The sequence below is a fragment of the Drosophila serrata genome, unplaced genomic scaffold (assembly GCF_035046125.1).
Source record: "Drosophila serrata isolate PLE 108 unplaced genomic scaffold, ASM3504612v1 contig_184, whole genome shotgun sequence".
Taxonomy (NCBI): Eukaryota; Metazoa; Arthropoda; class Insecta; order Diptera; family Drosophilidae; genus Drosophila; species Drosophila serrata.
The window spans coordinates 3,256,640-3,279,041 of record NW_028257082.1 but is presented as its reverse complement, the minus strand read 5'-3'; the positions used below and the strand labels follow the sequence as shown (position 1 = coordinate 3,279,041).

Below are 22,402 nucleotides of genomic sequence, written 5' to 3'. Positions count from 1 at the left end.
TCCTCGGTCTATCGGAATCAGATCGCCAATAGAAGTATTACATCAGGGAACCACGCCTGAGAATCGCTTACATAAAGCGAAGAGTCGTCAATATAAAGCCAAGACTTAACGGTTTCCCGCTTAAGGGTCACTCCACTCGCTCGCAAAACTTTCTTCCGCCATAACAATAAATCTGGCAAACTGAAACCCCAAAGAGAAGCAGCAAAAATGAACCGCCAAACCGCAACAAAGAAACCAAGAGAAGATTCCGAGGTTGAGAAGGTTAAGGTAGAAATTGGCAGTCTCCGGTTGTGGTTGCAGGGCGGCTGAAAGGGATTTTCTGTGCCTAAGCCAGATGCAGCAGAATATCGATAGATTCTTGGTTCCCAATCTTCAGCATTAAGTACGTAAGAAGCAGCATTAGTATGCATAAGATGGCACTTTATGCTTGTGCTTATGTATGCTCGGGGCATGACTCACTTCTCCACCTCTCGCCAGGTAAAGTGAAAAGAGCCAAACATGAGTTAATGCACATTCATGGCTTTTAAATGGGCCGATGGAAATAAAGAAATAAACTGTAGCCAGCGTATAAGACGCTGGCTCCGAGCGTGACTCGCTTCCCCCATGCTTCAGTCAATTGTTGTTGTTTTTTTCGCTGGCGTCTCTGGGTTCCCGATTGCGGGCCGTCATTCATTCACGCCAACTGTTGATAAGTTTCTGTGACACAGCTCGGCTCGTTTGCATATCTTAGCCGCTAACGAAGCCGGGCCAACTGCTTGTGGCACCATTAGACAGGGGAAAAATGGACAGCTGTGGATTGGAGTCCGGTTCGGCGTACATTATCACTTTGCTTTATTCGGTTGCAAGGCGAACTGACACTGCCAAATCCTTCTCTAATCGAATCACCATTAAACTAAACGTAGGAAACTAGACTTTACGCCTTCTGATCCTCTGGCTTCTCAGTGGTCCAGTTCCTGGAACGGTCGGCCATGACGGTCCAGTCGTTTTCGGCAATGTTCAGGCCGCCGTACTGCTTCAGAGGTGTGTCGGGGAAGAACTCCCAGCCCTGTTCCACGGACATCTTCTTGATGACGCCAGCAATGCCTGGATTAAGCGGGATTTCCATTAATCTCAAAAGCTAAACACAATCACAGCGGTAAATACTAACCCAAGAATAGACCTGCACAGAGACCAGCAACGTGGTTGTGTTTCCAGGCACCGAAGACGCCACCAGCTGCAAATCCGCCCAGGAAGTAATTGATTCTGCAATAGTGAAATTGGTTTTTAGCCTTTAAAGAACTTGCTAGGGACATTTTCACACTCACTTATCGTCCTTGCCGCGGGCGTTTGTGGCTGCCAGGGTGGTGAGCGTGAATGCGGTGGCCATGCCCATCAGCGGACCCGTGTTGTAGGCAAAGCGGCCCAGCGTAGGCACATAGCCCCGCGGCTTCGAGAGCGTCAGCACGTCGAACATGGACCAGGCCAGACCGGCTGAAACAGCGTATTTGTTGGTAGCCACGATCTTGCCGAACGCATCTTCACCGTCGGGATGGTCGTAGTACTTGGAGCGTAAGAACGACATGGTTGGCTGCTGGTAAAAATGCAAAAACATTAGCCTACAAGTCACAAACAATTCGGTCCAACACTAGGCAACCGGTGCTCTTGCAGCTCCCGAAGCAGCTGCAGTCGCTCCTGAGCTTTGTTGAGGTCCCAGAGGAGTTCATTTCCTGGCTTGGGCTTCACAATTGTTGTATATTTAACGTAAATTTGCTAACCTGCCGAAATTTACGTAATTATTTCCAAGATCGACAAAAAACAGCTGTTTAACAATGTGTAGTGTAACCGTTTCTCAACTTCGATAAAACATCAATTTATTTGCCAATGTACCTTCTGCTATTTGTTTATATATTCATTAAAATCAGTTACGAAACAAGAATAAAAAATAAAAATAAGAAAAGAAAAAAAGTGATAAAGAAACTATGCAAAACTATCCAAATTTCATACATTTTAGATGCTTTCTGTGTCAGTGTGTACACATTAGGAAAATATATTCTGATTGGAGCTCCCACTGATATGTTGATATCGTATATCGATAAATGACTTAAGGGAGGCGGGCTTCTTTAAATTCCATTTCAATTTTAAATTTTAATGTATAATAAAAATAATTTAATTTATTAAAGTTATATCTGAAAAAAAATGTATTTTAACAATACATTTACCATATAAAGCTCAATTTCCAAGTAGAATACATTTTATGACTAAGAAAAACTAAGCAAAATTAGGTTTCAAGTCCGGTTTTTAATTTATTCATTATACTAGGTTCACAAACGCAGTGGCACTAACTTTAGTTCTTCAATAATAATAAGGTGCGATCGATAGGCAAGAATAGGCAATGCGGGTTCACATGCGCTTAACTTAATGGTAGACTAGTTTTATTCACTCAGTTGCAACTAAAAGTAATCACAAATAATCGCGAAAGGACCTTAGCCTCCTTTTTGTTATGCAAGGGGCGATTACGTTTGACCAAAATGGGAAGAGTAGAGTTCTTAAACAGAGCAGAAAGACAGAGTGTTTGTGTTCGAAGGGAGACAAAAACTTTGGCGTTTTCAAAAACAAAACAAATATATCAAAACATACAATATGTATATACAAATTAGATATCAAATTATTGGCAAATCTGTTTCGTATTAATCAGTCGTTATGTTCGTCGTTCAACGAAATTTTCTAAATATTTCACTCGGCTCTTGCAACAGTATCATTAGAATCAAGTCATTGTTATTGCCAAAATCTAAGAAGTTCGATCTGTACACATATTCGCATATGCATACTACTTTTGTCTACTGCTCGTCATGTCCAATTATCTCGATGTCATCGGCCAGGGGACTCTCCACCGCCGGCTTGCCATTCTGTTGATTTGCGTCCAAATTAATCAATGACAAAGTCATTCTGCTGCTAAGAATGACCTGCAAATGAGAGATTTGATAAGTAATTTATACATATGGGTGTGCTTTGAGATTATTCTTACGGCTGGTTCCTCGGCCGATCCATTAAGCTCGGCGTCGTAGACCTCTTCGCGCTTGATCTGGGAGTCGGCTACCAAAATCTGAGACTCGTGGGCCAAGGCGCCTTCCAAGTAAATGGACTGCGGCTCTGGCAGATTTGCGTCTTCCAATTTGGACTGAAAAGTGGACAGGACTCATAAGCTCATATAGGAAAATAGTATGTAAAATGTGGTTAGTTTTAGTAGTCTTAAATATAAGTGTTATTTTTGATTTTAAAGAAATGTTTCTTCATTTTAAGGATGGAATGTTCTCATTGTAATTATTAATATTAAATTTCTCAAGAGGACTAAAACTGGATACACTGCGTATGAGTGATATGTTTAATATATTACTCCAGTAAATTGTGTTTTATACAATCGTATAACTATACTGATTGAGATATCTATTTAACTATAACTAACTTTAACTAAAAGTTTAGGATGTATTTAGTATCCATTTCCCATCTATATAATGGAATGGTGTAGCGATCAGTCATATCATATCGCTTTAACTTAAACACTAAGACACATATATGTATGCAGGTTACAGCTTGCTAGTTGGGCTTGGGTGTGCGGCAGTGGCACTTACATGTTCGTTTGGTGCTCGGAAAACAGGCGTTGGAGGGCGTCCAGTCCACTTGTGGCCGCCCTCGCAACTGGCTGTTAACTCCATGCCCAGTACCTGAACCAATACATAGGCGATTATATACATCAACAGATCTACGAGTGCGACAATCTATATATATTTTGCCATATGCCTACCGTTAGTTCGCGCTCAGCGCTCTGGTCCCGACGCTTCCGCTGCGTCCTGGTCCCCTTCGTTGCTGTCTCCTGCTCCGCATCCTGGTCGGTGTTTGCATGTCCGTTGGAAAGGTTCTGCGCCTCTAGTTTTTCGTTGTCGTTTTGCTGCGAGGAGCACACACCACACACAGAAAGAGAAGGAGATGTTAGAAAATCTATTTAAAGGCAGGAGATGTTCAGGTCTAAGCAGTTCCTTTACAGCCTCAAGAAAAACAAAACGTAAAATAATAAACGCATTATTAATTACTTCAATTCGTTGTGGTTAGATGAAACGCAACAAAACTCATTAGTCGAAGGATCTTGGTTAAAACAAACAAAAAGATTAAGTTGACGGATTCACGTGGGCATCCGCAGGAGTAGTGTTCAAGGATTGCCGTGCCGGACCCATTTGGCGGCTTCTAACCTTGTTCGAATCGGATTCAGTGTCGCTCGTCGCCCTCTGCTTGTCTTGGCCGTTCAATTGCTCATCGGCAGCGTCTATCAAACCTTGTATGGCCGTTACAACTAAGGAAGGCCCCGATACCAAGTCGGGTTTCCCATTAACAAATTGAGTTTTACACATGAATGTGAGAAACATGGAAAACGTAGAACGACAGAGAGTGAGAATTGATATAAGTTGTGGTTTCTTTAGCTTAGACAATGGAATGAGGTTTGCGATTACTTAATTGGCGATGTGGTGTTTTTCGGTCTAGAGAAAGTGTTCGAAGTTCGAATAGAGTTCGAGAAAGGCTTGCTTGAACCATATAAAATATGTCCCCATCAAAATAGTTTAGTCGAGAGCACTCGGTGGGATGCAAACACATTCAGATAGTGGGTTTTGTTAGTAAGCAGATGGAAGATATCGTACTACATCGCATGCCGACAGCAGACAAGCAAGATTAGAACAGAGACAGAGACGGAGACAGGACAGAGACAGAGACAGAGACATGAGAGAGTCCGTTCCATGCACTGATTAGAAAGTAAAGGGCCATGATAGTGGGGATATCGGGGATCGGGCAATGGGGGAAAACCATTCCGGGGGTTTCAGCTATTCACTAGGAACCAAAACGTGAAAGTAATCTATTTGTTGGCTTGTACTTAGTTGTGGTCTGAGCTGTTGGTCTGATTTTGGTCTGTTTACTGATTGGATTCTACATATATAATGTGAACTGAATGGCGGTTATTTTTTGGCTTTTAGAAGTTTGGCTGCCGCTTGAGAAACTTCATGGCAATCATCTTGAAAATGAAAACACAAAGAACAGGAATAAAGATTAATAAATGATAGCGATCGGCGCTCGTTGGCCAACTAAACGTCACTACGGTGATGTTCGGCATGAATGTATCTGAATGGTTGAGGTGTATCTATATCTGTATCTGTATCGATATTTGTATATGTATCTTTATCTGTATGTCCGGTGGCGATGCTAACCTTCGCCTCGTACTGGTCGGTGTTCATTTCGGCCACCAGCTTGGCCATCGCCCGCTCCGTGCTCTCGAGCTTCTGGCGCAGCTTCTCGATCTCCATCAGCTGCTCGGCCTCCTTCTGCTGCTGGTGCTGCTTCAGCGAGCTGGACAAACTGCTGGCCACCTCGGTGGCCGACAGGCTGGCATTGTAGAGCTCCTTGCCGGTATCCTTGGCAGCCGGCGACTTCACGGCGGCGACTCTGGCTCCTCCTCCTCCTCCTCCTCCTATAAAATTGGCGTACGATTTGGCTTTGAGATAGAGATTTCTTGGCCGAGACTAACTAGAGAGACTAAGGGTATTTACACACACGGGGGGAAGTGGCACGAGAGTAACACAACATATTCAATGGGACATGATTGATTTGGATTCGGATTCGGATTCGGGGTTAGTAAATATACGTATACATATATATATGGCACAACATCTAGAGTGAGTACATCTACTACGTAAATGAATAGAAAAACACATAGTGGCTAAGGTACTAAACCAAATGAGGAGGACATATTTCAAAAATCAAGAGGCGGCCTCCGCCGAGGTCTAGAAACTCAAGATGTGAACGGATGCGGAACTCTACGGTCATCGGAACCATCTATTTGGCTTACTTGTCTGATGCTCGCGCCAGCCTGATTGCAGGTGGGTGTTCGTGTGTTGTGCGGGTGTGCGCAGGCGGAAGCAGAAAAGTACAAAATGAATTTTTTTTCGGTTAGATTTGACTTCTGAATTGAACGGTGGCAATGAGTTTTGGTTGTTGTTGTGTCGAGCTACAAGAGTAATCCTGCTATGAACGGCACTCACCCAATTTGCTGCCACCCAAGTCCTCCACCTGACTGTGGTTCTGCTGCCCGAAGACCTCTTGCCGGAAAGCGGGATCCGAGGGAGCCGGTCCATAAGGAGCATTCGGTATTTGCTTCTTGAACATAATCTTTGTGGAGAAAAGGATAGAAATTAATATGCTCGGCAAGAGTCTTTAAAATTCACCTTCATTATCGTGTAGCCGAAGAATACAACGATTCCGATAGTATATAATGGCATCAGGAAGCCCATGCTACTGCCCCGTTGTTGTGGTTGATGCAGTGCTCCGGCTCCCATGGGCGGGCGCATTCCAGGAATGGGTCCAGGCTGAGAAGAATAAAATATACATAAAATGTTTAAAATAAAGATTAACTTGACAAAAATTTGCTGTTAAAAATAAATAATAAGAAAGAAAAAGTTGCATATTCAATAGATTACATACTCCTTAATCAAAATATCAAGTATACGCCCTGTGTTTTTATCTTAACTCATTAAGAAACTTTAAAGGCAACCATTTTTTGGGATTTCCTTAAGATCCCAAACAAAATTTAGTATTCAATAGATTGCATATTTTGGGGAAGCCACAGTTGCTCTGTGATCATAAAAATCACGTATCCGCCCCATGTTTTCTTTTGACATGGCCAACATACAGCTGATTTGTTCTCTTCGATTCTGGCGATGAGAGCAAACCGAAATGGAACTGGCGCATCAAATTTGGCACAAGTTCAATATGTACATTCTGCCAAGCTCCCACTCATCCTTTACAGTTTCTTTCTGTGTTTTCTTTTGCCCTGTCTTCTGTTTGCCGAGTTCTGCCTTCAATTTGCATGCAGTGTCATAAAAACAAAACCCAAATCCAAATAAAATAAACGTTGGCTATTTATAAATGAGTTCCAACGCGACCGTTGTATGTCTCATCCCCACCATCAGCATAATCGCTGCGACGAAAAATATACACCAGTCCGAAATGCGGTTTCCCATACAGATCTTGGATCTCCAAAGAATAATGCAAATCGCAACTCACCCGTCCGTCGACGATGCGCGGAGGCGGATTGCTCGGCGAGCTCTTCCGCTCCAGGATCGGAACCGTGGGCGTGGCAGGAATGGCGCGTCCACGTTCACGCATGGCCTGATATATGGATTCCGGATGCAGGTGGGCTGGACGTTCCTGGCGCAGGCCTGAGAAATATTTCATTTTGATTAATTAGCCGTGAATTTCTCTGGAACACTGTCAGGTAAAACTCAAAAAATCGGTTAGCAGAAGGCAAGTACAGTAAACAAAGGAGAAAAGCATATAAATAATGTTAACAAATTACAAATTAATATTAAATGTGTTTTAGTAACTTTATATACACAAATATTCACTATAAATTAGTGTTTATATTGGGACAATTGTATTATTATTGAATACTTTCAACGTAAATTATTTTGTTTGCCAAACGTTTGTTTATAATAAGAAGATCTGATTAATAAAAGCGTTTTAAAATACTTAAACTTAAAATTCCGTATATATAAAAAACCGTTTATTTTAATTGTTATTTGAAATAACGAGTGCTTTGAATTTATAGATACAGGATGCAAGCACCTGCTCATGGGATTTGGCCTTTGCACCCACTTAATGTGGTTTAAAAAAGCAAACACTGTGGTTAGTGGATAAGACCGGATTGAGAGGGGCACCTACTAATTTCCCCCGTATAGACGTTGATCTGTTTTCGATACAAATGCGGGCCAAAGGGCTCAATACTGTCCTTCTTCGAGATATTTACGAACTCCTCCCTGTCAAGAACGACGTCACAACAGCCTACACAACACCGACAGCCAACACAAAAGCACACCCACAGATGTGATGTGGGAATAAACAAAAAAGTATAATAATAATGATTAATAAATAAAAATTATTGTTTTAAATATAAATAATACAGTAAGAGTAATAAAAAAGAGCGGCCAACTTATTATTCCATTTAAGTTTCCTGACAGAAGTTTGCAACGCAGAGAACAGATTGGGATTAGCATATTCCCTATTTTTCAAAGATGTAATTTGAAAAATTGTGTTATTAGATTAGATTGAATACAAATTAAGTTATTAATTATATTGTATTTAAGTCAGAGAAAACTGAGAGACAAGTTTGCATATAAACGGACACACAGATATTGCTAAATCGACTCGATTTGCTGAGGGGCAAACTTCTGAACAAGATTTTATTAACCAAGACATCCCTGGCCAGAAATCAGAAGACTCACCTCCCGGTCCACGCTGATCCTTAAAATTCTGCTTGGTTGGTGCTGGCGGAACACCGCCGAACATCATGGGGTGAAACACTTTTGGCCATAGAATGGCGATGCATCCGATGACGGTCACGATGATCAGGGCCGTCTTTTTGGGGGTCATCTGTCCCTCCTCGCCGGCGGAGGCGTGCGACGGGCGCTTCTTCGACGTGGCTGTCGCGGACATTGCGATTGGGACTCGATCGGGATCGGTTGTGGGCTTCCGGTTCGCGTGGCTGTGGTGGCTGTTAAAGCTAAGTTCCTAAGGCAACTCTGCTTTGGTATTCCTGATCTGTTTGGTTCGTTGGTGGCAAATCTCTGCAAGCTGTATGTGGGCTATGTGCGGTAGTTCCAGCTATTGGTTAACTTTGACTTTGGCTCATGCTGGCTGTTTCGATTCTGTACGTTTAAAGCATTATCTGAAAGATACATAGATGCGTTATGTGGTTACACGCTTCAGTTCACATCACTGGGCACGCAAAACATTAATTCTTGGCTATAGTGTGTGTATACATTTGAATATTGTTGCGGAAAAACAAAAAAGTTTATTACATAAATAGCGGTCCCGATATTTTTTATTTTTAGCTCGCGCAATTCGGTCTTCTCGGTCCGTCTAATAATTCTTCATTATTTTCACTTTTCTTTGCACACACAAATCACAAATCACGCAAGACCTCTATGCAATTAATGTCCGCATAAATAATATTGAATGCTTCTCATTCTCCAAAAAAGACGATTCAATCTCGCTATGGACACCACTTCCTGGACGCAGGGGCCAGAGGCTAGGCGGAACGAGTGCTTACGCAAAGTTTGAATGTTGTTCCCGAACTGGCCAGGCAAATTTTTGAAACTATTAGCGAATTTTCGCAGATCAGATCTGAGGCAGCCCCGACACGACGACCCGACGAAAGCCATTCGGTTTTTCCGCCTTCACGCTTTTCCCTCATAAACGTCGTCGGCATTATTTTCCCTTATTTTTGCCGTCTTGGCCAGATCGGGCCGAGCGATGATGAGTGCGACAAAGTGATTTGCAGCTTGGGCCTGCACCGGGTATTTAGTATGTCCGAGAGCTTTCTCTTATAGCACCTAATTATACGACAGAGGCTATGACAGTATAGTCAAAAAATTGCTTTAAGAAAAGGATTTCCCTAAGTGCATAATATATGTATTTAAAACATTTAATTTATGATTCTTGCAAAGTAAAGGCGTTGGAAACTTTAGTAACTTTAAGTAATACAATTTACTTATTTTGTATAATTTTAAATAACTAACAACTTCTGTTATTTTATTTCATAAAAACTATATTTCATTCTCATCTCCGCTACTGTGTATTTACATATAGTTAATATTTTATATTTCGCAGCTTTTGCGCTCTTGTTATCACACGCGAGCGCCAAGAGATATATCTCAATATACACATTTGCGAGCATTATGGCTTTTCCGTTGGCTCCCCAACAATTTCCATTTCGCTTTCAAACGCACTGACTGGCACTGGGCGAAAGTAAAACTTTTTAATCATGCTTTTCTGTCTTACTTTTCTAATGCTGCATCTCTTCATCCCAGCCACCCGGATTTTTCTTTCTTTTTTGCTTTTCTCGGTGTTGAGTGTTTGGGGCAAGAGCTTCCATGCTCTTGGCATGACCAATTAGTGTTTTTATTTTTGGAGGCACGGCATTGTAAGGGGGTTCAATGTCGTTTGGCTTAAAAGGTGTACTCATCACTTATTTTTAAAATTATGAATTGGAAGCGTTGACATTGGGTCCTTGGCATTCCTCTTGTCTTTCAAAAACCACAAATCTTATTTAATATTTACCAATTTCGTTGGTGTACGCGCTAAGTCTAATTTAAGATTCCTTCCTTATCTAATTAAGGCTAATTTCAAACTGTTTGTTTGTCGTTATAAGTTTCTCTGCCAGGCAGCAGTGGAAGCAAAAATTGATTTTTCCGACTGCCAAACGGACCATTTCAAATTTTTCGCGTAACAGCTGTGAAATACCGAGAGTCAGTGTGACCAGTATGTTACATGGAACAGCGCTGGCCATTATTTTAGCATACCTAATATTAAACGGCCTCGTATGAAAGATACAAATACTGTTGGCTAAAAAAATTAAATGTCCGTAAAATTAGCGTAGATGAGTTAGCGTCGAAATGGAACGGTGGGAAAATGGAACATGGAGGGGCTCTTTAATTTTTAATTTATTTCGTAATTAAGGCATTAATTCGAATAAAATAAAGTTTCTAAATGCTAAAAAATTTATTTACTATTGTTTTTACTGGGCTTGAAAGTATTTGACATTTGTATATATATAAAAAGAGCATGTGAAAAATCGTGTTTTCACGGATTTCTTAACAGCTCGTCTAATCAAACGCGTGCAGCAATACCCTATATGCCAAAATGACGGACATTTATTGTAGTTTTATCCTACCAAGTTTCAATTACTTCAAACTGTCAGTTTTTGAGCGCATCGCATAACAGTGATCGACTCCATACAAAATAGGCCATCAAAAATTGTAAGGCTTATAAACTTCGATTTACGAACGTGTGTACATATGCACGGTATATAGGCTTACTAGGGGAAGATTAACGAATATTTACTGAAAATTTCAATTTATTTTTAACCTTCAGATTTCGAGAAAATCGAATAACAGTGGGTGGTGTATTTGGGCTGATAGCTAGGGCGCGAACTATGAAAATGAAACCAGATGGGAACCAGCAGAGAACCACTCACTAAACCAGACCATGGAACCATTTTAAGAAAAATACTAAATTAAATAAAAATGACAAATTAATGAAAATAAATAAATCATTAAGAAATGTGACTGCCCAACAAATGTAAAAGCCATTCAAAACAATTTGGTGCGATTTATATCTAAATCAGGGAAAGATCTTTTACTATATACCACGGCGGAATATTATGGCCGTGGGCGCCTCCCACACCCTCGATGAATAGCCCGCCAGAAAATATTCCTATTGACCATTTAAACAATTGTTTAAAATATGCATTCCCCATAAATGGAATTGACATTCCAAGCATTTTGGTAATTGTTTTATCAAAATCCGTTCAGCCGTTTAAGAGAAAACTCTACTTTTGCATTTATTTTCATAAATATTCATACGAAGAATAAATATATCTGGCAGCACTGTCTGCCTAAAATTTAGTCAATTTGATTTTAACTTTAATTAAAAAACTTATGCAAAATAAAGATAGTACTATTAACGGGATCGCAATTCTGAGCATTTTGATCCACGTTTCGTCAAAATCCGTTCAGTCGTTCAAAAGAAATCTCGACTTTTTCATTTATTTCCATTTATGTACCGGTGAAATAAAAGTTTATCCCGCAGCCCTGCCTGCCTAAAAACAAGAAAACTTGATTTAAACTTTATGGTTAAACTTATGCAAAACGAAGACTGTCCTATAGACGGCATAGCAGTTCTGAACATTTTGATCTATAATTCATCAAAATCCGTTCAGTCGTTAATGAGATATTCCGCCTTTTTATTTATTTCAGTTGGGTACCAGGGGTGCATAGTCATGCCTCCTTAGTAAATAAATTAGTAATTCAAATGTTAATTTCTCCAAAACTACTGAACGGATTTTGATGAAACACATACCAAATTGCTTAGAATAACGATATCATTTATTGATCAGATATTAAGTGTTATTTCGAAAATTTGCTTCTCAAATCTAGTGCTTTAATGCCCTTGCTTTGTAATATGATTTCAGGTCAAAAATTTGCAACGCAGTGAATAAATTATATCCGACCCTATAAAGTATGTATATATATTCTTGATCAGCATCAACTGACTACATACGTCCTACCATTAAGTTTAAATCACATTCTTTTATTTAATATTCTTCGTCGAACATACACACATACATACATACATACATTTACGACAATAAATGAAAAAGTCGGAATTTCTCATTAACGACTGAACGGATTTTGATGAAACATATATCAAAATGTTCAGAACTGCGATGCCGTCTATAGGACAGTCTTCCTTTTGCATAGGTTTAACCATAAAGTTCAATTCAAGTTTTCTTGTTTTTAGGCAGGCAGGGATGCCGGATCACCGGTACATAAATGGAAATAAATGAAAAAGTCGGGATTTCTTCTGAACGACTGAACGGATTTTGACGAAACGTGGATCAAAATGTTCAGAATTGCGATCCTCAGTGTGAATAAGTTTTATAATGAAGTTTAAATAAAATTGACTTAATTTTAGGCAGGCAGTGCTGCCAGATATAATTATTCTTCGTATGAACATTTATGAAAATAAATGCAAAAGTGGGGTTTGCTAATGAACGACTGAACGGATTTTGATAAAACAACTACCAAAATGATTGGAATGTCAATTACATTCAACAATTTGTCATTTTTCTTTAATTTAGTATTTTTAATAACATGGTTCCATGGTCTGGTTCAGCGAGTGGTTCTCTGCTGGCTCCCATCTGGTTCCATTTTCATAGTTTGCGCCTTAGCTATCAGCCCAAATACACCACCCACTGTTATTGGATTTGCTCGAAATCTGACGGGTAAGAACATTAGAAATTTTCAGTAAATATTCGTTAATCTTCCCCTAGAAAGCCTATATACCGCGCATATGTGCACGCGTTCGTAAATCGAAGTTATAAACCTTAAAATTTTGGATGTCCTCTTTTGTATGGAGCGGACCCGAGGTTAGATCACTGTTATGCGATGCGCTCAAAAACTGACGGTTTGAAGATATTTAAACTTGGTACGGTTAAACTACAATAATAAAATTAAAACAATAAGCATATTAAAAATGCCATATAAAAGTCTCAAATTCAAACATAATCATAATTTCATAAAACCATCAACCATAAACTGAATATGAAGCAATATAGCAAATTTTGAAAACAAGCTTTTTGATAGCAATTTTAAAAATTCCGTTTTTGAGTCGCACTACGTAATACAAAAACCCAGATAAAATCTCAAGTTTTTATGCGATACTTTGCCATACAAAAGTATCGATAGGTACTAGAAATCGGAATTCTTGAAAAACAATTTTGGGTCATACTGTGCTTTCCTTTGTGTTATAAAATTAACAATTTATAAATACGCATTTTCCGTTCTCCCACCGAATATCGCAGATACTTTGGAGTGTAAAACGGACAACATACCTTCGGTCGAATCACTGGGATATCGAGGATAAACACGCATCTGGCGTGTCTGGTTTTTGTTTTCTTCCACGAAACTGGAGACAACAATGGACAACGAGTGTGCTTCGGTGGAGAAGGACTTGACCCGAGTGGTGACCAAGCTGGAGCAGCTGCACGAGAATGCCTCGGCGGACATCGGGGACATAGCCACATTGATGTCGGAGCTGGTCAAGGTGCTGGGCAAGGCGGAGCAGGCGGTGACCACTCTAAACTCGAGCACACAGGTGAATGCGACTCCAGCCAGCGTGGACGATCCTATGGGCGACGGGGTTAGTATGCAGGTGGAGACGGAGCCCACTGCCCCGCAGCGCCTTACCGAACGTCAAATGGAAATCATTAGAGATGCCATCGTCAAGTGCAATGATCGGGTACAAAAGCTGTCTACGGACCACCGCGATCTACACGGCTCCATCTCTAAGATCGGCAAGGCTATTGACCGCAACTTCAGCTCCGACTTCACCTCCACCATGCGCGTGGACGTTCTACAGAACGAGGAAAACCTAATGCTGCTTAACAAGGCTATCGCCAAGCATTACTGCCGCCAGGGCATGGACGAGGTGGCCCGCACCCTTATCCGTGAGTGCAAAATGCCGGAGAATCATGCCCAGGATGTGTTCGACTCGGAGCGTGAGTTTGCCGCCATTTATAGCATGTGGGTGAAGATACAGAAGCGTGATCTTACCGACGCACTCAAATGGGCCAAGATCTACTCACAGCAACTGAGCGACCGGCACTCGCTTATAGAGTTCCGGCTGCACCGCATGCGTTTCATGCAACTGGTGTCCTACGGCCTGGACTCCCAGCGCGAGGCTATCTGCTATGCCCGGCTTAATTTTAAGAAGTTTGCGGTGCGTTACGAACACGAGATAGCCAATTTGATGGCCAGCTTTATATATCTGCCAAGTGGGCTGGAGAACTCTCCGTACAAGCACTTCCTTGGCCAAGAGATGTGGACCGAGCTATCGTTTATATTCCTTAAGGACGCTTGCCAGCTGCTGGGCATCAGCAAGAACTCGGCCCTGTCCGTCGTGGTGAACGCCGGATGCACTGCCCTGCCCGCCCTGCTTAACATCAAGCAGGTGATGCAGTCGCGCCAGGTGCTGAGCATGTGGAACGGCTGCGACGAGCTGCCCATTGAGATCGATTTGCAGCCGGAATTTCGCTTCCACTCAATCTTTGCCTGCCCCATCCTGCGCCAGCAGACCTCCGAGGAAAATCCGCCAAAGAAGTTAACGTGCGGCCATGTCATCTCCAACGACGCCCTCCATAAGCTCAGCAATGGGCACATACTGAAGTGTCCCTACTGTCCCGTGGAACAGAATGCTGAGGAGGCTGTCCGCATCTACTTTTAAGCAAAATCCACGTATTCTTCACCCTATGATAATCACAACTGCTTGTATAGCCTTTCGGTTCAGTTCGGCTCGGTTCAGGTAGTTTGAGGACAGGCCGGGATTGGGTGGGGTTCCATTGGTTGGTCGGCCGGCTTTCCTTAAGGTTCATAATCATTTAAATAGCTTGCATAGATACGTGTTTTTAGGCAAATTCGCAGAGCGGAATCGAACTTCCTGTGCCGTGTTGTGCATGTGTCCCACATCCTAACGAACCACTTAGTTTTAATAAAAAAAATATATATATACTGTGTATTTGAAACCAACGACTGATGAGTTTTTATCTGGACTCCACGTTTAATTAAAACTCCATAGTCTAAACCATACAAACTAGTGCCTATGCTTGCGTTTGTGCTTATCACTGCTATGCTTCGAAGGAGGCGAATCGTCTCTTCGAGCAGACCGTGAGGCGAACGGAGACGTGGACCTCCGTGAGCTACGGGAGCTGCGCGCTGATCGCTCCGAGTACCGCTTTGGAGATCCGGAGGAGCTACGTGACCGATTGCGCTTGGAGGATTTCGAGGAACGGGAGTTATCCGGCGAATAGTCTCGACGCTTGGTCTCTGCAGTGGAGTAGGGCGAGTGGGACCTTTTCAACGAACTGCTGCTTGACTGGGCGGGGCTATCACTGTGCTTGGAGCTCTTTGATTTCGCGTGCAGATAGCTCAAGGGAGACTCCACGACAGATTCAGATTTCGAGTCCTGAATTTGGGTTATGAATACATTTGACAATTTAGACTTTTTATAAGTTAAAGAATACATACCTGCTTAAGTAATCGCTTGCGGAAGTACTCTACTTGCTCAGCCACCGTCCATCCGGGCTCCACTCTCCGCTTGCCCGACTCCAGTTCGTCCTGATACTGAATGGCCTTCAGTTCAATCTCTCGCAGCTTCTGGCGTTTCTCATCGGTATACTTTTGGGAGTTGTCATCCTCGCTGTCATCGTCAGAGCTGTAAAACTTGGGTGGATCCGGCGGATCTAGTGTGTCCCACTTGCTGGTGGTAATAGCCTGGGCCTCCACTTGCTGCGGGTCAACAGTCTCCCACTTTGAGGGTATAAATCCTGGCAATTTAACATGCGGTTTGGATTCCTTTTCGAGGGGCACGCCATCAAAGTCCTCTTCAACTAAAATTGTAATGCCTTTTTTATAGCTCACGATGATTTTTAAATACCTAAACCATGCACTTACGTGGTACACCGTCTATTTCATCCAAATATTCGTCCTTCTTAGGGGTTCCGCGAGAAGGCGTGGCAGCGTCTGGCAAGGCCCGCTTCAATGCACTCTTGAGCAAGGCAGCACCGTCCAGCGGGACACCGTCCAAGTCCTCGTCATCCTTCTCCTCACCGGAGAGTGGGGCACCATCGATATCTTCCTCCAAAGCCTCCTCAGATTGAGTTTCTTCTGCCTGGGGTGATGAACTGGTCGGCATAACATACTAAAAACAAAACGGAATGATAATAATGGACAACCCCACAATGGAAAAACTCGTTACGAACCGGTTTGCCCAGAAATTTGGCTCTTAACTGAGCCAAAAACTCCTTGGGATAGATTGTCCATTCCTCCCAGGTGCGAATGACATTGCAGACTCTGGACTTAAAGCCCTCCGCTTTCAGGCGACTTTCAATGTTCGAGTAATAGCTGTGCAAATTTTCGAATATATCCATCAGCTGTTTCTCAACGCTAAAAATAAAGTTTTCATAAGAATAAATAACCACAAATGGAAAAGCATCGAGAACTTACGATTTGCGATAGAACGATGCATTAGCCACCTTGACCGTGCAGTTGTGCAAAATATCTGAAATCAGATACAATCGAGCAATCTTCTTTGACGCCGGCGTCTTGAGGCTGCCAAGAGACTCGGCGATACATTCACATATTTCGTCAGCAGCATCTGCATGCTCAATGCAGAAGATCATAGCATCACCGATGCGGGCGCGTTCAGGAGTCAGGTGTCTAATCAAATCCTCAAGGCGATCACGTTGACTGTTGAAGAATAATGTTTATTAGGTATTGAGTACTTTATTTCTAGTTGCGGAAACTTACGCATTGGACAAAGCGCCTTTGTGCACCACAGGAGCATCAGGATCCACCACGAGCTCATCGGGCATTCCCTGGGTATAGAAGTTGGCAATCGGAGGCTTCCAAACCGGCCCATTCTTGAACATACGGAACTCATTCTCTTTCCACTCATTGGGTGTGTCTCCCTGCAGAAGGGAGAATAGCTTCCACCGATAGTATATGTGAGCGGGACTCTCATTATCAAATAGAAATGAGAACAATGGATTCTCCATTTCGCGAATCATGATCAAAGCCTCAAACATGGGTCCCTCGCGGATGACAAACTCAATCATGCGATGAATAACGTTGAGGACAGCCCTGTGAAGGTGCAACAAATTATTTAGTTCCTATCAAAACGCAGGAGTATTTTCTAGCTGCCCGTACTTCTCTGTGGGAATGTGGACTTTGACGACGCTTTTGGCGAGTATCTAATAAAAGTGCAAAATGTATAAAACGAAATTTTCCAAAGCTTAATTATAGGTTATATGCTTACCCTCTCCATATTTTCCTTGTCCTCCTCTTTATCAAACTCCTTGTAGTTTTTCTTGGGTAAAACGTCAGCTTCGCTTGGCGGTGGCTGGGCGTTAAAAGGTAATCCAGATGGCGGCGGCGGTAGTGTCATTTCCAGCAGCGCTTGTGGGGCAAATATGGGAGTGTTCATTATGGGCACAGTCTTACCTACGAAAGAAGTGAAGATAAAACAATTATAATGTTAATTAAATGATGGAAGGAACTTCTCAGAAGACATTCCAGAGTTTAATAAATTAATTTTGACCTTACCCCATCCCAGACGCATTTCGTAGCCCATTATGTAGCGACCGTTGAGAGTTCTTAGCGCCCGCTCGGCGTCCTTACGACTCATGTAGGCCACAAAGCCACAGTTGCGACCCCTCTGCTTCTCCTCCTCGGAACGCGGCCACATAATCTTGATGCTGGCCAAAGGGCCATAACGCCCAAAGATTTCCATGAGCTGCTGTTCGGATATCTTGGGATTCAGGTTGCCCAGATATAGGTTCGTGGTGTTTGGATCTCCGGTATCAAAGGATCCAGAGTCCCGTGAGCTGTTCGACGCCTGGGAGGTGGAAGCGGAGGCACTACTGCTTGGAGCTGCAGCCGCTGGCTGCTGAGGAGGTGGAGCATGAGACACGGCCAGGTGCTTGTACTTGTGTCGCTCCTCACGTTCCTCTTGGATCCTGAAAAGAAACATATGTTAGGGATATCCACTTGGACAGCAGTAATCGTTTGGCTTACTGTCTCAGCTCTTCTTTGAACAGTTCCAAGTTGCTCTTCTTTTTTTCCTGATTTTTCTTTTTCAGCGGTCCTGCATCCTTCTTGAGATCAGAGGCCAAAACTTTGGCATACTCCTCAGCCTTCTCAGCGGAGCTCTTCTCCAGCAGCTTGGAGCCGGGCTTGTAAAGCTTTCCCTTCTCCGTCTTGTCCTCGCGCCGCGATCCCGCATCGTATGTGCCGGCTTTGACCCACACCTTAGAGGAGGGTGTAGGCGCATCTTGGAACGTCTCCACAAACTCAACAAAGGCCTGGGAAGAACCGAAAGTAGTCTTAGCAGAACAGCAGGTCGCGGCAACCAGTAACTTACGTGTGCCGCAGCAGCCGCATCCTCCTTCTTCTTTTGCTCCTCGATTTCCTTCTTGGACAACTGCCGCTTCGAGAACGTGCCCACCGTAAAGGCCTCCAGCTTTTTCTCGCTTATTCGCTGAAAATAAAAGCCTTCCAGGTTGGCTGTTGGATTTCAAATCTTCGGGGAGCTTACCTTCATGCTGGCAGAGGCAGCCGCCGCTGGTTCCTTCGATTTATTTATTGGCTTGCTCATTTTCCGACGAAGTATTTCTGCATTTTCCGAAGATACAGCGAAAATTTTAGCTAGTGTGGCCGAAGTGGAGAAAGCAGGAGGAGTATGACCGTTGGCCACCACTCACGCACGGCACAACGATAACTGTAGAAGTCCCATCGCCAACGCAGCGCTATGTAAATTACTACTTTTTATTATAGTTTTATTTCCCTAAATAAATGCAAAATGGACATCTGCCGCCTGTGTTTGCGCGGAGTAAGCGGAGCCCAGATGTGTCTGCAGATCTTCGATGCGGGCGCGGCGGATAACAAGGTCGCAGAGGTGCTGCGACAGCATTTCTGGTTCGAGGTAAGGCTGCCTGCCCTCACCTCACCCATTTGCCCCTTGTGCCTTTTCACGGGACTTCACTCTGATATCTGGTATGATCCTGCTCTGATCTCCCCACCCCCAGGTGCTGCCCAATGACGAGATATCGAAGGTCATCTGCAACGTCTGCTGGACGCAGGTGTCCGAGTTCCACCAGTTCTACGTGTCCATACAGGAGGCGCAGGTCATTTATGCCACCACCTCCAAGTTCAAGCAGGATCCGGAGATGGTGAACACCTGGCCGGAGGAGGTGCTGATGCCGGCCGATGTCCTGGCCGTGGACAACGATGTTAGTGCCCAGTTGAACGTGAATCCACTGGATGAGCTAGATCTCGGGCAGAGCCTGTCCCCGGAAGACAGCAAGGTGGACATTAAGACCGAGCGAGAGACTCCCGAATTGGATTTCGGGGCCGACGATACAAACAATGATGATCGGGACGAGGACTATGAGGATGACGACGACGATGGGGATGATGGCGAGGACCTGATTGTAACCAGAAGTGGTCGCAAACGCAAGCGGGAAGTGGCCAAACCAGCCAAGACGAAACGGACAGGAGTGGCAGGCAGGAAGGTCAAGGATAAAACTGTAGCCAAGCGCGGGCCAGCCAAGAGAATATTTAAGATGGAACGTCTGCCGCCGTTCTGTAAGGAGGACGAAGAACTAATCAAGCGGTACATAGTCATGGGGTGCGAGCTGTGCATTTTTCTGGCCGAGGACTTCGATGGCATCCGCGAACACTTCAAGGAAAAACATCCTGACGAACGACCGTACATCAAATGCTGCGGGCGCAAGCTTAACAAGCGCTGTCTTATCCAGGAGCATGCGAGGAGGCATGAAAACCCAGAGTACATCAAGTGGGTCTTAATTTTACTCATCTATCTAACTTTCTGATAATTAACTTGTGTTTTCTTAACTGCAGATGCAAGGACTGTGGCAAGGTGTTTGCCAATTCGAGTGTTCTGCGCGCCCACTGGCTGGTCCACCACGTGCCCGACGAGGAGTGCGACTTCCAGTGCGAGGACTGTGGCAAGCGCTTCTCGCGACGCAATCTGCTCGAGCTGCACAAGGGCTCCCATGTGCCGGTGAACGAGCGGAAGTTCATCTGCCCCCAGTGTCCTAAACACAATGCGTACGTATTTCCTTCCATACCTTGTAAGCAGTATTCTAGATGCTTGGAAATCCTTCTCTCCCCCAGTTTCGCCACGGAGTATCACATGCAGGTCCACATCAGTATGCAGCACCGCAAGGCGGCTAACATCTGCCATGTCTGCGGCAAGACGATCAAAGATAAGGCAGTTTTCGAAAAGCATGTTCGTTTGCACTTCGAGGAGAGCGGGCCGCGCATCAAGTGCCCGCGACCGGACTGCGAGAGCTGGCTTAAGGACGAGGACAACCTCAAGCAGCATTTGAGGCGCCACAACGACGAGGGCAAACTGTTCATTTGCGCCGAGTGTGGCAAGAGCTGTAAGAACTCCCGGGCGCTGATTGGCCATAAGCGCTACTCTCATTCGAATGTGATCTATACCTGCGAACAGTGCGGCAAGACATTCAAAAAGGATATCAGCCTTAAGGTAGGATTTAATATTTAATATGAAGAAAAATGAACAAAAAACTTTCCTTTCAGGAGCACATGGCACAGCACACTGGCGAACCCCTGTACAAGTGTCCCTTCTGTCCGCGAACATTCAACTCCAACGCGAACATGCACTCGCACAAGAAAAAAATGCACCCGGTTGAGTGGGATATATGGCGCAAGACGAAGACTGGTAGCTCCCAAAAGATCCTGCCCAGTGCCCAAGTGGCTCAAATGTTCAGGGACGATACCGATGCCACAGCTATTGCCAATGACTATTCAGCTTAGGCCTAGGAACGCTTAAGGATATCGTTGCACGGAACCATTGCTTAGTTTTTGATTTACCCTTGTTTAAAAACAGAAAATATACAATAGGACTTATTTGAAAATCGGCCTTTCTTTAATTAGTAAACGTGTATAAAGCTATTCACAACTATTTTGAGTGGACAAAAAATTGATATAATTTAAAATTGAACAGACGAATATTAACATGCTTAGTTCTTGAACATTTTTATAAATACATTTAAAACGACAACTAACCTAAACATACCTAGCTCTAGCGAAGACGATCATGACTGCACAGCATTGCCATTAGAGCCATGTCGCGCACCTCTAGCGTGACGCGGCCGCGGTGCATCGTTAGAAGGTACGAGTCCTGCAGTCGATGCGTCAAGTAGAGCTCCGAAGACTCCTGCATCACCTGCAAGGCTCCCTCAGTGACCCTCATCCCTGCCTCGTAGCCAGCCAACTGAGTCATAATTTCTCGTACCAATCTCGAGAACGGGAGCCGAGGAATTAGCAGGCCTGCATGGGACTGAAGCCGTCGGATTTCCCGCTCCATTTTTAACCTGTGGTTTATTGGTCTGCGCGTCTTGCGTTTCTGCGACCCACTGGCATTGACTTTCGCTGTTGCCTGCGGCTGGGCAATACTTTTCTTTTGCATTTGTCTAGTCTTCTGAGGAGTCCTTGGCGATCTGCGTGCCGGCGAGCTATTTTCGATGTCATCTTCGGTCGTAGCGGTTCGGTTAGCTGCTTGGTTTCTCCGGGCAGTTGATGTGTCCTTCCGCATCGTCGAGCAGCGACGATTGTTGGCGTCCTGCAGTGTTATCTGGCTGGTAGTGAATTCCAGGCCATAGTCGGTAACATCGTCATCTGGTGATTGAAACGCTGTGCTGTCATCGTCCACGAAACCCGACGGTGGTTTCGGTACATTTATTGAACGCTTAGCAGCGCCTTTTTTCGGCGGTGGTCGCATACGTAAATTCGAACAATGAGAATGAAAAATATTAAAATTTGTTTGTTTTTGAAGGCTTCCCGCTTTTTTTTTCTCCAGTGATACCAAACTTGAAAAAACAAAAAAAGCAAAGGATAATTCCATGATACTATCGCTAAAGCGGGAAATCTCGATAATGCAATCGATAACGCTGAGAAAATCTCGATAACACCATTGATGTATTCTTTGTAAAACCTTTTAAATCGTATCAACTTTTAAAAATTTATTTAATTTAAATTAATAATTTGTATCTTGTAGATATTAAAATAGTATTTGAAATTGGCATTCTATAAGATATTTTTAATCTTAATCTACTTGATCTACTTACTGATTTAATTTAAAAACCAAATTTCTGTTATTCCAAATGGAGTAGCTTTGTAGCTTTTTGTTAAAAACAAGAGTAGAAAACACGTAAATGTAAATC

General features: G+C 43.4%; 6 protein-coding genes across 56 annotated transcripts; 2 read left to right on the top strand and 4 right to left on the bottom strand.

Annotated features, from left to right (window-relative positions):
• Positions 1-821: 821 nt before the first annotated feature.
• ND-B14.7 (NADH dehydrogenase (ubiquinone) B14.7 subunit) lies at positions 822-1,830 on the bottom strand. 2 transcript variants are annotated; one of them, XM_020946658.2, is made up of 4 exons: positions 1,755-1,830; positions 1,305-1,570; positions 1,148-1,242; positions 822-1,083 (listed from the first exon to the last, which is right to left on the bottom strand). In XM_020946658.2, exons 2-4 carry the CDS (start codon positions 1,559-1,561, stop codon positions 914-916), a joined length of 522 nt encoding a protein of 173 aa, XP_020802317.1. In that variant the 5' UTR covers positions 1,562-1,570; positions 1,755-1,830; the 3' UTR covers positions 822-913. The 2 variants fall into 2 exon arrangements, with proteins under 2 accessions (XP_020802317.1, XP_020802316.1); XM_020946657.2 differs by having other exon boundaries at positions 1,305-1,567.
• Positions 1,831-2,257: 427 nt separating this feature from the next.
• Positions 2,258-10,330, bottom strand: RIC-3 (RIC3 acetylcholine receptor chaperone). 50 transcript variants are annotated; one of them, XR_015270570.1, is made up of 13 exons: positions 9,125-9,347; positions 8,298-8,740; positions 7,738-7,857; positions 7,081-7,235; positions 6,243-6,383; positions 6,060-6,186; positions 5,867-5,887; positions 5,229-5,482; positions 4,068-4,324; positions 3,782-3,925; positions 3,609-3,701; positions 3,005-3,157; positions 2,258-2,942 (listed from the first exon to the last, which is right to left on the bottom strand). XR_015270570.1 is itself a non-coding variant. In XM_086828070.1 (12 exons), the coding sequence occupies exons 2-12, from the start codon at positions 8,506-8,508 to the stop codon at positions 2,817-2,819; spliced, it is 1,545 nt and encodes a 514-aa protein (XP_086684196.1). In that variant the 5' UTR covers positions 8,509-8,740; positions 10,135-10,314; the 3' UTR covers positions 2,258-2,816. The 50 variants fall into 50 exon arrangements, 28 of the variants coding, with proteins under 28 accessions (XP_086684196.1, XP_086684195.1, XP_020802285.2 ...); XR_015270568.1 differs by having other exon boundaries at positions 4,224-4,324; XR_015270574.1 differs by lacking the exons at positions 5,867-5,887; positions 9,125-9,347 and adding an exon at positions 10,135-10,330 and having other exon boundaries at positions 4,224-4,324.
• A 2,932-nt stretch (positions 10,331-13,262) lies between these two features.
• On the top strand, positions 13,263-15,161 carry Sou (required for meiotic nuclear division 5 protein souji). Its single transcript, XM_020946620.2, has one exon. The coding sequence runs from the start codon at positions 13,555-13,557 to the stop codon at positions 14,857-14,859; it is 1,305 nt and encodes a 434-aa protein (XP_020802279.1). The 5' UTR covers positions 13,263-13,554; the 3' UTR covers positions 14,860-15,161.
• A 7-nt stretch (positions 15,162-15,168) lies between these two features.
• LOC110179200 (U2 snRNP-associated SURP motif-containing protein) lies at positions 15,169-18,899 on the bottom strand. The gene is made up of 12 exons (XM_020946617.2): positions 18,727-18,899; positions 18,553-18,669; positions 18,207-18,493; positions 17,736-18,148; positions 17,449-17,633; positions 17,340-17,383; positions 16,941-17,273; positions 16,638-16,880; positions 16,394-16,577; positions 16,086-16,332; positions 15,660-16,021; positions 15,169-15,597 (listed from the first exon to the last, which is right to left on the bottom strand). Exons 1-12 carry the CDS (start codon positions 18,784-18,786, stop codon positions 15,226-15,228), a joined length of 2,847 nt encoding a protein of 948 aa, XP_020802276.1. The 5' UTR covers positions 18,787-18,899; the 3' UTR covers positions 15,169-15,225.
• grau (grauzone) lies at positions 18,839-21,094 on the top strand. Its single transcript, XM_020946619.2, has 5 exons — positions 18,839-19,113; positions 19,217-19,986; positions 20,052-20,261; positions 20,328-20,703; positions 20,757-21,094. Exons 1-5 carry the CDS (start codon positions 18,991-18,993, stop codon positions 20,991-20,993), a joined length of 1,716 nt encoding a protein of 571 aa, XP_020802278.1. The 5' UTR covers positions 18,839-18,990; the 3' UTR covers positions 20,994-21,094.
• On the bottom strand, positions 21,084-22,037 carry LOC110179213 (histone H3-like centromeric protein cid). The gene has a single exon (XM_020946647.2). The coding sequence runs from the start codon at positions 21,958-21,960 to the stop codon at positions 21,262-21,264; it is 699 nt and encodes a 232-aa protein (XP_020802306.2). The 5' UTR covers positions 21,961-22,037; the 3' UTR covers positions 21,084-21,261.
• Between the last annotated feature and the right edge of the window lie 365 nt (positions 22,038-22,402).